The 14,608-nt window shown below is 36.1% G+C and overlaps 1 protein-coding gene across 3 annotated transcripts in view; it reads right to left on the bottom strand.

Annotated features, from left to right (window-relative positions):
• Positions 1-611: 611 nt before the first annotated feature.
• The window catches only part of LOC131077288 (3-isopropylmalate dehydratase large subunit, chloroplastic), a 249,189-nt gene continuing 235,192 nt past the window's right edge, over positions 612-14,608 (bottom strand). For all 3 annotated transcript variants that reach the window (XM_059209671.1, XM_059209672.1, XM_059209670.1), the window contains one exon: positions 612-965. In XM_059209671.1, the coding sequence (XP_059065654.1) occupies positions 828-965 (138 nt within the window). In that variant the 3' untranslated portion in view covers positions 612-827. The remainder of the gene's footprint in view (positions 966-14,608) is intronic.

Below are 14,608 nucleotides of genomic sequence, written 5' to 3'. Positions count from 1 at the left end.
AAAGTCTCCAAAATGTCTAGTTGAAGCATAAACCATTAACCCAACTCTATGTTGCTCTCAAGGGAAGTGACTAGCAGCAACCTACGAACATTTTCAAAATTTATCTTAATCAATTTTTCATGGCAAAGGAACGATTATGTTCATCAATGAACAATTTTTTCACATTGTTCATTAGTTTCATTGGCAAAAGAATTGTCACACTTTCATCTACGATACTTCTAAATCTTATTTACGGTTCTTTTGGCACAAGAATGCTTGCATACTCTTGCTTGGATATTTGTGAATTTGGCTCAAACCTATCTTTAGCAGAAAAAAAGTGTTAGGTTGAGTATCTCATGGCAAATATGTATAAAAAAGAGTGCCTACCAAATGATATGAAAGATGTGTCAATCATCATTTTCTTAGTTGATATTATGTCAGTGTAGAGTAAGGAAGAGAAAGAAAATTTGCTGATACAAAATCAACTATCCACAAAAGTTGAAGTAGATAAACAAGTTCCTCACAGAGTTAGCCCCCACCCGTCAAAAAGTCTTTAATACTTTGGGAAAACCCATCAAATGTGAAGAAGGCATCTAGTCTGCAGAAAAATTAGACCTTGCAAGTGAGATAAATAAGCATAAAACAAGAAATACATAATTTAATAGCCATTGAAAAAGTCAGGGACACATAAGATAAATAATACAATACCGCCAAACTTTTGTTGCAGAATATAAATAAACATTTTGTTTCCTGTACCGACACTGTAGTCGTCTTAAAGAAAATTATATGCCGTGGCTAGATTTGAAACCCATAAAACTTTATCTTAAATATAAAGGTTTCATTTATATCTATAAGAAATCTCTTGGATCAGTAACAAATCCAGTGAGAGCTGATGCTGCTGCTGTGTATGGAGAAGCCAAATAGATTTGACCCTCCTTATGACCCATTCTCCCAGGAAAGTTCCGATTTGTAGTGGAAACACAAACCTGTGGAAAACCATCATTCACAAACAGTCAGCACACTCAAAAAATAAGACCCTTCAAATCATGTAGACATTTCAAGAAAACAAAGGAAAACTAGAAAAGTTGACAAAGCTTCAATGAATTCAATAATGAGAACATAACAAACAGAAAAATTTATTCTACTTTTAACTAATTTGAGGGCTTTGTTGCCCTTAAACAGAAATATCCACTCATTAAGAAATATATGACAGAAATTTGTCTTTGAATTTTCACAATGGATGATGTAATACGATAACACTGTCCACTAGAAATCCAATTTCTGTATCCATAGTAACACTTATTTAATTATTCTATGTTTTATCCCTATCAATGGACTAAGAAATCCAAATATTAGCTGCAGATGTGGTATGCAGTTTGTATCCCCTCATTTATTCAAGTCACACGTTAGTAGATTGTCTTCAACTGTTTTTCAAAATTTAGGCAAGAAGGTAGGACAAATATTGTAAAATTTAAAAATTGTAAATAACTATATTTTGCATCAAGCATCTTCTTGGTCAATATTACATTTCATCATGCATAGTTACAAAAATTGGTAAAAAATAACAATAAATTGCTATTAATCAGCAGTCTATTCTGCCACCAAATTTTTTGCCAAAAAATCTTGAGTTTTGAATTAAATGGTCAAATTGATTTTTTGGTCAATAAGTGTAATTAAATCATCCTGCATTTTTCTTGATTCAATTTCTGGGTCATTTTCCTCATTTTTGTAGCACTTATTCCAAGGCAGTTTCAAACAACAAAAGTTGACAGTTTGACCACATTTCACGGAGCAACTATTGAAAACTATAAGAGCATACAAAATTCTAGATTACAACATGATTGCAAGAGAATACAAAAAATATATTTACTGATTTCATGGGATCTATTTTACATTGTTTGCATTAGCTTTATAAAAGCCTCTTCCATCAACCACCCTGCAACTACCTCGAGGGAAATTCCCACACACTACCACAACCAACAACATAATACGAGCAACATCATTAAATAATAATAAAAACGAACATGATCATTTTATTTATAGACTATATTAACTACAAGTACAGATGTAAAATTAATTCCAACAGCAACATCACATTCGACCAGATCAACTCTACTGTCAGTAGCTTCACATCTTGTACCCACTTAAAAGGGTTTTTAATTTTTTTTAAAGTTATTATTCATTTTAAACCTTACTTTTACCCAAACCCTAATCATAGACCTAAAATTTTTCCAAGGTTTGGGTTAAGGTTCAGATTTAATTAAACTGTATGCTCTAACCCTAACCTTAAACCTTGAAATTTTTACAATTTACAGCTATAAGAATTTTCTACAAGTATTAAGCACCCTAACCCTAACCCAGAACAATAATTAAGATTTAAGTAGGAATATATTTTCTGTATGCTGCAGTGCACTCTAACTCTAGACCTTGAAATTTGTTTTTAGTTTAGGGTTAAGGATTTTTAAAGGTTAAAATCAGGGTTGGGAATTTTTTTATGCTTTAGCACATCTAACCCTAACCGACACCATGAATTGTTTCAAGGTTAGAACTAAATAATTTAAATTATTTTTAACATGTATGTAATTCTTGCTAAGTTGTAAAAGCAAATCTATTATGAAAATCTAGCACATAAAGAATACCAAGATATTCATTAATAAAATAAGAAGCAAAAGATTTCTTATATATGATATTATGATTACAAGTACATAAGACAACCCATGTTATGAATGTGGGACAAATTAAAAAAAATACTAAAGAGAAATATAAGATAAAGTATATCCCATAGTTGGAACAACATTGTTAAATTCTACAACTAAGGCTAATCAACTATTGCTAGATAATAATTACTTTAAGACCCCTTTAATATTCAATTGACGCAGGGACTTCACGGGGTCATAACTTTTGACTCGGTTGTCCGATTGGACTGAAATTTTACGTGGACGTAGATCTTGAGGAGTGATTGAATTGCCGACAAACCAAGTTCGGTAGGGCCCCCAAAACTTCAAATTTTTAGGGCCGAATTCCTTCATCTAAGGCCTCAAAATTGGCTTTTACTCTTTTTTTCGGTTTTTTAGAAAGTTGGTTTTTTAGTTAATTTTGAGCTCGTTATCTTTTTGAGATTAGAAAGTTGTTTTTTTGTGTCGTAGGAATGTTTTCTAGATTTCTAGAAGATTTCATGATTTTTGGGATAGATTTGAAAATTTCCTTAAATGGCAATTTTCAAATTTTGTAAAAATCTGCCCAAAAAGGAAATTTTTGGTGATTGTTTAAAATAGGGGCTTTTTCATTGTAATGGCAGAATGGTTGGAGTTGCAGAAGAATAATGAAGAACATTTGATCTAGACTTGTGTTTATTTCTGATTATTCTTTGTTATATTGGTTATGTTTTAACTAGCTACATCATCTGGTATCAGAGCAAGAAGATGGTTGGGAGAGGAAGAGGAAGAGGTCTTGCTCAGATGCATAGAGACATGCAAAACCTCCAAAGGCAGGTTGTAGAGCTCACGAATATAATGGAAAATCAGAGACTAAGGCAAAGGGAAGATAATTCTGATGAAGGTTCGGATGAAGGAGATACAGATCAGTTTGAAGAGTTTGAAGAAGAACCAGTAAATCATGGAAATTTTGAAGAGAGGATGCTTAAGGCAATAGAAGGGAAGAATGAAGGAATTAAAGTTGAAGTTTCAAAATATGCAGGTAGTATTAAACTAGAGGAGCTGATTGATTGGTTGAATGAGATGGAGAAATTTTTTGAGTGGAAATCTATGACAGAGGAAAAAAAAGTTAAGTTTGCATGCATTGAGTTAAAGGGTCATGCAATGATTTGGTGGGATCATCTACAAAAGGAGCGAACAAGGAAAAGAAAAGAGAAGATCAAAACCTGGAGCAAGATGGAAAAGAAATTAAGAGAAAAATTTTTGCCTTTAGACTATGCACAAACTCTGTTTCGCAGATTTCAAAATCTGAAGCAAAACTTATCTACTGTATAAGATTACACAGATGAATTTTACCAGTTGTCCATTCAGGTTGAGCATCAAGAATCTGATGAACAAATGGCTGCTAGGTATGTAAATGGATTGAAGTTTTCAATTCAGGATGAATTAAGCATGCACCGGATCGACAGTATGGAAGAGGCCTATCAGCTAGCTCTAAAGGCAAAAGAAAAGCAAAACAGACAGTATTTTCAAAGGAATAGAGGAAGAAGGGGTACTTCATCTCCTTCACGTGGCGGTTCAAGTTATGGTAGGGGAGATTCATCCCAAGGAGTAGAGAAGCAAGATGATACCCGCCCAGAATCCTCTAATCTACAATGAGGACGAGGGTTTCAAAGAGGAAGAGGTTATGGTGGCGGTAGAGGATGGGAAAGCCAAAGGAGACCATTCACTTGTTTTAGGTGTGGGGAAGAAGGCCATTGAGCATTTGAGTGCTCAAATTTTAACATGCTAGATAGAAATCAAGGAGGACCGTCCAGGGTGATTTTAGCTAAATCTGAAAATGATGGAGCAGATTTAGAAGTTCTCCCAGATGTAGGAGAAAACCTCATGATAAGGATAACCTTGATAATCCCAGAGAAGGAGAAAACACAAATTCAAAGCTTTGATGACTCATGGCTTCGAACCAATATTTTTCGAACTAGATGCACCTCAGGAGGAAAGGTATGTCAAGTTATTATTGACAGCGGTAGTTGTGAGAATATGGTTTCCAGAGAGATGGTAGATAAGTTGAATTTACAGTGTGAGAAACGTCCTCACCCTTACCGTATTGCATGGTTTAAGAAGGGGAATGAAGTTACTGTTGATAAGAGGTGCCTGATCAAGTTTTCTATAGGCAAAACTTACAAAGATGAGGTCTGGTGTGATGTCATCCCAATGGATGCATGTCATGTATTATTGGGGAGGCCTTGGCAATATGACAGAAAGGTCATGCATGATGGGGAAAGGAATACATATACATTTTGGAAGGAGGGATCGAAAGTCATCTTATTACCCCTTAAGGATGTAGGGGAAGCTAAGAATATGTTGTTTGAAAGAGAGCTTGTTAAGGAGATGAAGGTGACAGGATTCTGTTATGCATTAATGGTACAAAAGGAGGAAGGAGGAGGGATACCAATACCTGCTGAAGTAGCAAAGGTACTCAAAGAATATAGTGATGTTATACTTGATGAGCTACCTGATGGTCTTCCACCGAAGCGAGATATTCAACATCATCTTGATCTAATTCCGGGAGCATCTTTACCTAATCAGGTAGCATATAGGATGAGCCCTACACAACATGTAGAACTCAACAAGCAGGTGATGGAGCTTATGAAAAAAGGTGTTGTGCGAGAAAGCGTGAGTCCATGTGCTGTACCAGCATTATTAACACCAAAGAAAGATGGTACATGGATGATGTGCATAGATAGCCGCGCAATCAATAGAATTACCATCAAATACCGGTTCCCTATACCTCGCTTGGATGACATGATGGATGTTCTTGCATGGGCTCAGTATTTCAGTAAAATTGATTTGAGAAGTGGGTATCACCAAATTCGGATCTGAGAAGGGGATGAATGGAAGATTGCTTTCAAGACTAGAGATGGATTATATGAGTGAATGGTGATGCCATTTGGGTTGTCTAATGCGCCCAGTACCTTCATGCGATTGATAAATATAGTACTTCGACCTTACATTGGTAAGTTGGTTGTAGTTTATTTTGATGACATTTTAATTTTTAGTAAGAGCAAAGAGGAGCACTTGCAGCATTTGCGGATCGTATTGGATGTGTTGAGGAAACAACAACTTTATGCAAACCTGAAAAAGTGTAGTTTTATGCAAGAGAGTCTGGTATTTCTGGGATTTATTGTTTCTGCAGAAGGTATCAAGATGGATTTAGAGAAGGTTAGAGCAATTCTAGAATGGCCTCGTCCTAAGAGCATAACAGAGGTAAGAAGTTTTCATAGTCTGGCTACATTTTATCGAAAGTTTATTCGAAATTTTAGCAGTATTGTTGCACCCATAACAGATTGTACCAAAGGAAAGGAATTCATGTGGACCAATGAGGCTGAAGAAAGTTTCAAGTTTCTAAAGAAGAAGGTAACAAAAGCTCCCATATTAGCATTACCAGACTTCGAAAAAGTTTTTGAAGTTGATTGTGATGCCTCACATGCAGGTATTGGAGCTGTTCTTAGCCAAGCAGGTAAACCAATTGCCTTTTTTAGTGAAAAGTTGAATGAGGCAAGGAAGAACTATTCCACATATGATCTAGAGTTTTATGCACTTGTGTAAGCCTTGCGACATTGGATGCATTATTTAGTGCCAAAGGAATTTGTCTTGTTCACACATCACATCGCATTAAAATATCTGAACACACAAAAGAAGTCGAGTAGTAGACATGTAAAATGGGTTTCATTCTTACAAGGATATACATTTGTTTTGAAACACAAATCAAGAAAGCAAAACCAAGTTGCAGATGCATTGAGTAGATGCGTTGTACTTCTAACAACAATGGAGAATGAGGTAGTTGGTTTTGATGCAATCAAAGATTTGTATGAGTCTGACAATGACTTCTGGGAGATTGTGGAATAGTTGAAGAACCCAATAGCTGGACATATGTCTGATATTCAAGATGAATACTTTATGCAAGATGGCTATCTCTTCAAAGGGAAACAATTATGCATTCCGGTTGGTTCCATGAGGGAGAATATCATCAGGGAATTTCATAGCAGTGGTTTGGCTGGACATTTTGGCAAGGATAAGACAATAGCCTTAATCGAAGATAAATACTATTGGCCAAAGATGAAACGAGATGTCACCAGATATGTGGCACGGAGTAGGATCTGTCAGGTTGTTAAAGGACACTCACATAATACAGGGTTGTACATGCCACTTCTCGTACCTCTAGAACCATGGACAGATTTGAGCATGGACTTTGTTTTGGGATTGCCAAATACACAACGACGTAATGATTCTAGTTTTGTGGTTGTTGACAGATTTAGTAAAATGGTTCATTTTATTGCTTGTAAGAAAACTAGTGATGCAACACGAGTGGCCGAATTATTTTTTTCAGAAGTTGTTAGGTTGCATGGTGTGCCAAAAACCATTGTCTCTGATAGCGATACAAAGTTCTAAAGTCATTTTTGGCGAACTTTATGGAAGAAAATGGGGACTAAGTTGCGGTTTAGCAGTGCCTATCACCCTCAAACTGATGGGCAAACAGAGGTAGTCAATCGTAGTTTGGGAAACCTGCTAAGGTGCATTGTTGGAGAGAAGCCCAAGCAGTGGGATTTGGCATTGCCCCAAGCAGAGTTTGCTTACAACAGCTTAGTGAATAGATCTACAGGTAAATCCCCATTTCAAATTGTTTATGGTAGGAATCCTAAGGGTGTTCTAGATTTGGTGCAGTTGCCCCCTGGCGAAAGAATCAGTGATGATGTAGTAGCATTTGCAGAACACCTTCACCAATTGCAAGAAGAGGTGAGACATAAGTTGCAGGAAAGTAATGCGAAGTACAAATCTATAGTCGATGTTGGTCGACAACATCATGTCTTTAAGGAAGGTGATTTAGTGATGGTTTATCTCATGAAAGAGAGGTTTCCTACAGGCACATACCACAAGTTGAAATATAAGAAAGTTGGTCCTTGCAGGGTTCTCAAGAAGATCAATGACAATGCTTATCAGGTCGATCTACCACCTGATCTTGATATCTCTCCTGTATTTAATATTTCTGATCTATACACATTTCATGGTTACATTCATGATGATGGCGGTGAGGAGGAAGTAGATTGGTAGCAGACACTCCCTAGTAAGAAACGGCAGAAGATTGCACAGATTCTTGACAAGAAGACTGTTCGCACTCGGCAAGGAGAATACCATAGATACTTGGTACAGTGGGATGGATTAGCACTAGCAGAGAGCACATGGATTACAGAGTGGGAATTGCAGCAGTTGGATCGAGGTCTGTGGCAGCAATTTGAGGACACCCACTTGCAAAAGCTGCGTTCTTTTCAACCAGAGGAGAATGATGCAGGGACTTCACGGGGTCATAACTTTTGACTCGGTTGTCTAATTGGGTTGAAATTTTATGTGGACGTAGATCTTGAGGAGTTGATTGAATTGCGGACTGAAACAAGTTCGGTAGGGCCCCCAAAATTTCAAATTTTCAGGGCCGAATTCCTTCATCTAAGGCCTCAAAATTGGCTTTTACTCTTTTTTTCGGTTTTTTAGAAAGTTGGTTTTTTAGTTAATTTTGAGCTCATTATCTTTTTGAGATTAGAAAATTGTTTTTTTTGTGTCGTAGGAATGTTTTTTAGATTTCTAGAAGATTTCATGATTTTTGGGATAGATTTGAAAATTTCCTTAAATGGCAATTTTCGGATTTCGTAAAAATCTGCCCAAAAAGGAAAATTTTGGTGATTGTTTAAAATAGGGACTTTTTCATTGTAATGGCAAAATGGTTGGAGTTGCAGAAGAATAATGAAGAACATTTGATCTAGACTTGTGTTTATTTTTTATTATTCTTTGTTGTATTGGTTATGTTTTAACTGGTAAATCATCAATCTACTAATACACCAAGCTTATCCCAAAATTTTACAAATTTGTCAAGACCTAAATACTTGGTAAGAATGTTTGCATTTTGGCTCTCTGTTGGACAATGTTGCAACAAAACAAATTGACCTTCTATAAGTTGTTTGATGAAGTGACAATGTATTTCCACATGTTTGGTACACTCATGGAAGGTTGGATTCTTGGAAAGTTTGAGCACCCCTTGATTGTAATAGAGCAAGGGTGAAGGCTCAATTTGTGGCATCTTTGTGTCTATCAACATCCTTTTGAGCCAAATTGCACCATGTTGCTTTTACTGCTACTCAATATTTTTCTTTAGTTGAGGAAAGAGCTACTGCATGTTACTTTTTGTTGGTCCATGTGATTGCACCTATGCAAAGGCTGAAAATATATCCAAAAGTGGGTTTTCTGTTATTCATAGAACCTACCCAATTTGAAATTGTAGATCCACACAGCCTAGCATCTTTTCTTTTGTTGTACAAAATGCCAAAGTCAAGTGTCCTTTTCACATATCTCAACATTCTCTTTGTTGCAGTCCAATGTTCTATCTTTGGTGTCGTCATGAATCTGAAAATGAAACTCATAGAATAGCTTAAATTAGGTCTAGTGACTATAAGATATATTAAAGACCCCACTAGTTTCCTGTAAGCTAGCTCATTAATTGTCTTAGAGTTAGTTTTGGCTGAAATCTTTAGTCCTTTCTCCATAGGTGTAGATGAGATTTTCTAATCTGTCATTCTATGTTCGTCAAGCAAACTCATAGCAATTGAATTGTGAGACAAAAATGTTGCTAACTGTTTGCCAAACTTCTACACCAAGGGAGTAATGTAAGAGGCCTAGATTAATCATGTCAAAAGCTTTACTCATTAGAGTTGATGTATCCAATAGAACGTGCCTCACTAGCTATAATAATGATTTCATCTACATACATGGTTAGTAGAATGAGACCATTACCTATAATTTTGAGTATAGATTAGAATCTAGAAGAATTCGTTGGAACCCCCTATTAAACCAAAAACCTATCAATTTTGATATATCATGCATTGGATGCCTACTTTAGGCCACAAAGAGATTTCTTCAATTGGCATACAAGATGCTCCTTCTCTATAACCTGAAAATCCTATGGTTATACATGTAGACTTCTTCCTACAAATCTTCACTAAGAAAGACACTCTTCATAGCCATTTGATGGATTGTCCAACCAAACTAAGCTACCATGACTAGGCCTAATTAAATGGTTCTCATCTTTGTTGTAGGAGCAAACATTTCCTCATAGTCAATCCATTCTCTCTTTATGAACCCTTTTGTGACCAATGGTGCTTTGCACTTGTCTATTGTACCATCTATCTTGTACTTGACCTTTTACGCCGATTTGTAGGCAATGGGTTTCTTCCTGGGTGGAAATTTGTGAGGTCCCAAGTCTTGTTTTCATATGACTTATGTTCAATTGCCATGGCCTTTTCCCATTCAAGTTTTCCTTTTGCCTCCTCAAACACTTGTGGCTCATAATCACCTTGAATATTGGTCATTAAGTTGACTATGTTCCTCTTGGTCTTGCCTCTCAATCATTTGACATACTTGAACATCTCTAATTGTACTACACCATCACTTTGGTTTCTTCTTAGTATCCTCTTCATCCAAATCAATGTTGTCACCATGACTTGGGCTACGTATATCTATAAATTTTGAATGCTGATTTAGGTTGTCATTAATAGATTTGGGGACTTTATATACTTGGGAGAGTCCACATGTTCAAAATCCTCCCCCCTTCAAATGGAGCTACCTGAAGCTGAACACTTGAATCCTTAGCCACAACATACTATATTTTCGTAGTTTTGAACTTTGGAGAAGTTTGCAAAAGACTAGCTTCTTCATAAACCACAACATCTTGGCTGAAGGTCAACGATTAGTGTCAACATCAACTAACCTAAAGGCCTTATGACTCTTGTTTTACCCTATGATCATCAATTTTTTATTCTTCGGATCTAACTTGGTTCTCTTCTCATTTAGAATCCGGGCATAGGCAATGGAAACAAAAACCTTAAGATGAATGACTTTGGTTTTTCTTCTGAACCATGCTTCCTAAGGGTTCTTTCGCTTCATTGCCTATGTTGAAGATCTGTTTAGTAAATATACTATTGTAAATATTGCCTCAGCACAAAACCACTTGGGAACACTCATATTCTCCATCATACATCAATCCATCTCCATGATTGTGCAATTTTGCCTCTAAACCACTACATTCTATTTTTGAACTGTCTTTTTATACAATGTCACAAAATTTGCAAATTTCTTTTGAACAAAATTCTCCATTATCAGATCTAAGATTGGCCATGTAACAACCCGAGTGTTTTTCTACTAATGCTTTGAACTTTTGAAATTCATTAAATATGTCTGATTTCATTTTCAAAAAATACATGGACATTTGCCAACTATAATCATCAACAAACTAAATAAAATACTTAGCCCTAGTGACACGTGTTCATTGGGCCACAAACATTTGCATGAACTATTTGAAGGACTCTCTTGGCTCTCCAAACTTGTCCGTCATCCAATGGAGATTTGTGCTACTTCGCTACTTGACAAGCTTTGCAAACACCTTGTATCTATTGTTGGATGTTAGGAAGTCCGTCTATCAAATTCTCTTGGGCCAACTAAAAGAGATAAGATTATTAAGATTCCATACCACTAATTTCAAAGTGTACTAACGTTTGATGCACTCTTGGTAGCCAATGCATGCTCCCTAATCTATCCAATGTCAATCAGTTTGTATAGTCCATGATCTTCCACACTAAGATCAATAGTCTTCTTGGTCTCTTTGTCAACAATGTAGCATTTGTGGTTGCTATAGATGACATCGAGATTGGGGTAATATCTCATAATTTGACTCATTAAGAGTAGATTAAGCTCAATTGCCAACTCATAGTACACATTAAGAAGTAAAATTTTCCCTCTAGAAGATATTTGCACATTCCCTCTACTGACCTGTAATGTCCCCACTTGATTCCTAAAAGCAAGCCTACCAAGGATGTAATGTCCCCATTTTGCGAGCATCAGAGTTTGTAAGAATTAGCCTATCATTTGACCCTCGTAGGCTAATAATTATTGATAGAGGGCCTCGTGTGGCAGTTACTTGGTGATTAGAGACATTACTCTTCAGCTGGATTCAGGTTTTGGCCTTTGCACAGGTTTTTTGACTCAGTTCCACATACTTACTATTTATAGTAAGTCACTATTCAGGGTTTCTATTTTTAGGCAGGCATCCAATCACATGGAAAACGGGGAGAGTCGACTCCTGGCTCAGACGGTTTAGCAATTAGACAAGTACATCAAGAGATATTAAAGTTTAAGTGACTTAAGTGATTTATTTAATATTTTAATATTATTATAAAGTTCTAAAGTAACTTTATAATAATAAAGTCACTTTAATATAATAAAGTGCGTTAAGTGAATAATTTAATGTGGGAATAAATCTTTTATCCCACATTGGCCAGGAAGGTGTTTGAGCTCTCTTAAGGAAAGAATAAAAGGAAAGGCAAGAGTTCATTCTCGATATCCAGTTGATGAATCGTATTTTGATTGATTTTTATTGTGGAGCCTAGGGCTTTCGCAATTTTCTTCTTTGATCATAGGAAACGAAAACTTCCTATTGATAGCAATTTTGAAGGTGTGAAATAACACCTGAATTATTGCAGTTGTGGGAAAGAATAATTCAGTTCTTTCATTTGTGCAAATTGGTGAAGTTTTCTACAAGGGTTTGAAGTTTATTGTTGAAGAACATTTATAGTTGGTTGTGAATCATCCTTATTTGGCAACAAATTATTCAAGGTTTTAAGAGCAGATTGCAAGTTTGTTCTTGCTGCTACAGTGCGCGTGAACAGTGCGCATGAACAGTGCGCTACAGTGCCATGAACAGTGCGCATGAACAGTGCCGTGAATAGTGCGCTACAGTGCCGTGAACAGTGCACATGAACAGTGCGCTATAGTAGTTGGAGTTCTATAGAAGGGGATTTAGAGAGGTTGAACAGCTATATATATGTGACAAGGGATTTGCATATGAGGAGAATCAAACCAATATATCAAGGCAGCCATTGAAATACCAGGTTTTCTATCTATGGTCATTGTATTAGAAAATCATTACTTCATTGCATCATTTTCTATTATGATTATATCATGAAATATTTGGAGGTTGCATATGTTTAATGGAAATATAATTTGCATATTCCACATTCATGGTAACATTCAACGTTGATCAGCCATTTAGCTTTCATGCCAATTGTTTGCTTAAATGCCTAATGGCTGTAGGTGTACTTTGGGATGCATGACAAGTGTTTGTCTTAATGTCAACTAGCTGTACTAGTTAATTTCAGTCATTACATATGTGTGGAAAGGTCTAAAACAACTAGTATATCATTTCTATAACAACTTTGCATTGTTAGAAGCTTTCCATAACTTCATTTGCAGCCTACAAACCCAAAGAAGACAAATAAATAATTCACTACAGCGGCTTCAAACATTGTATGCCAAATGTTTGACAATATTCCTTGGTGTTCATATAAGCAAAACAGGGTCAAATTAGCCAAGGGATATTACAAAGGACAATTCCATCCACCCAAGACATACCGAATCAGGGGCGTTACACACATCAAATAGTTAAGTTTAAGTTATCGCTGACCAAGAAGGAAGACTCAAGTCCGATCAAGGGTTAATTAATTAGTTAATGGTATTATTAATAAACAGAATAAGCCTGATTAAAGATATGTTTGATTAAACTGTTTGAAAGAGACATGATGGAAGAGATACAACTCCTCACATCATGCCCACTCAAAAGATATAAGAGGAGGTTTGTTCAACCAGAAGGGCATGGAAGACTTTATTTTATCATTAAATCCTAACTGTGAATAGCTCTACACAAGCAGCAGGTTACATATATGGAAGAATTGTAAATTGGAATATAATTACTCAGATTGGAAGTGCTCTTTAGAGCATACGAACCAGTCAGGTAAGGGTGGCATATGATCCACCTATTACAAGGCTAAGGACGCACAAGCTCATGGAGAATAGTCAGACAAGGCATCAAGGAAACCACAGGAGTATAAGGATCTATTCAGGAACATTGATTCAGATAGAGGCATAGCCTCTCACACAGACAAATGCATGGTCTTAAAGATATAATTCAGGAACAGTGATTCTCAAACCATTAATCAAATCAGACTGCATTATTTCAAACAGAGCTTTAGAATTTATATCAGATTTGGCCTCATCCAATATAAGAGGAATGGCATTATTATTGATTACATAATCATTCTATCTTCTTCTATTAATATCTAAGTCTTCAACAATCAAGACTGTTGTTAATCAATTCAATTTAGAATCTGTTTTAAGTAAGTCGAAGGTGACAAAGTTGATATCCATATCCATACAACTTGATCTAAAGCTATTAGTTCCTTGCCATATTGGATATCTAAATCTCTGAGATTATAGGCAGAATTTAAGTGTCTCACAAGGGACATTACATGACCACCATGTATTCCCCATCGTTGAAGTTCACTAAAATCAGTGCAAGGAGTGCACTCCTCGAACCAATCTTGCTTATTGATGAAGTGACATGATGCTCTTGAATCTATAAACCATGCAGATCATTTGGATTAATCTGTTGGTTTTTGGCTATGAAAGCATAAAGGTAGACTCCTCATCTGCATGCTTTGCAATATGAGCTTTTTGTTGAGGCCCTCTTTGGTTAGATTCTTGAGCAACCAACCTTTTTTCATGTTGTTTCTTCATATGATCCATCTTACCACAATAATGATGCGATGTTCTTTAGATTCTGTTGCATTCTCATTGCTACCCTACCCATTCTTCTATGACCATTTTTCTTTGCCCTTGTATTTGGCTGCAAAGGCCTATTCTACACCCTTTGTCTCATTGCTATTATTGAACTATTTCTTCCATCTGCTGTTGTAAGAGATTATTGCATAGCTCTTCAAACTTCAGATCAACATTCGTAGACGTAATATTTAGGTTATCAAAAGTGTTTGTAAGCACATAGAAATCTTTTTAGCATGATTAACACCATATCTTCCTCTTCC

This window comes from Cryptomeria japonica, chromosome 8 (assembly GCF_030272615.1).
Source record: "Cryptomeria japonica chromosome 8, Sugi_1.0, whole genome shotgun sequence".
Classification (NCBI taxonomy): Eukaryota; Viridiplantae; Streptophyta; class Pinopsida; order Cupressales; family Cupressaceae; genus Cryptomeria; species Cryptomeria japonica.
This window is presented reverse-complemented; position numbering and strand designations above follow the sequence as displayed.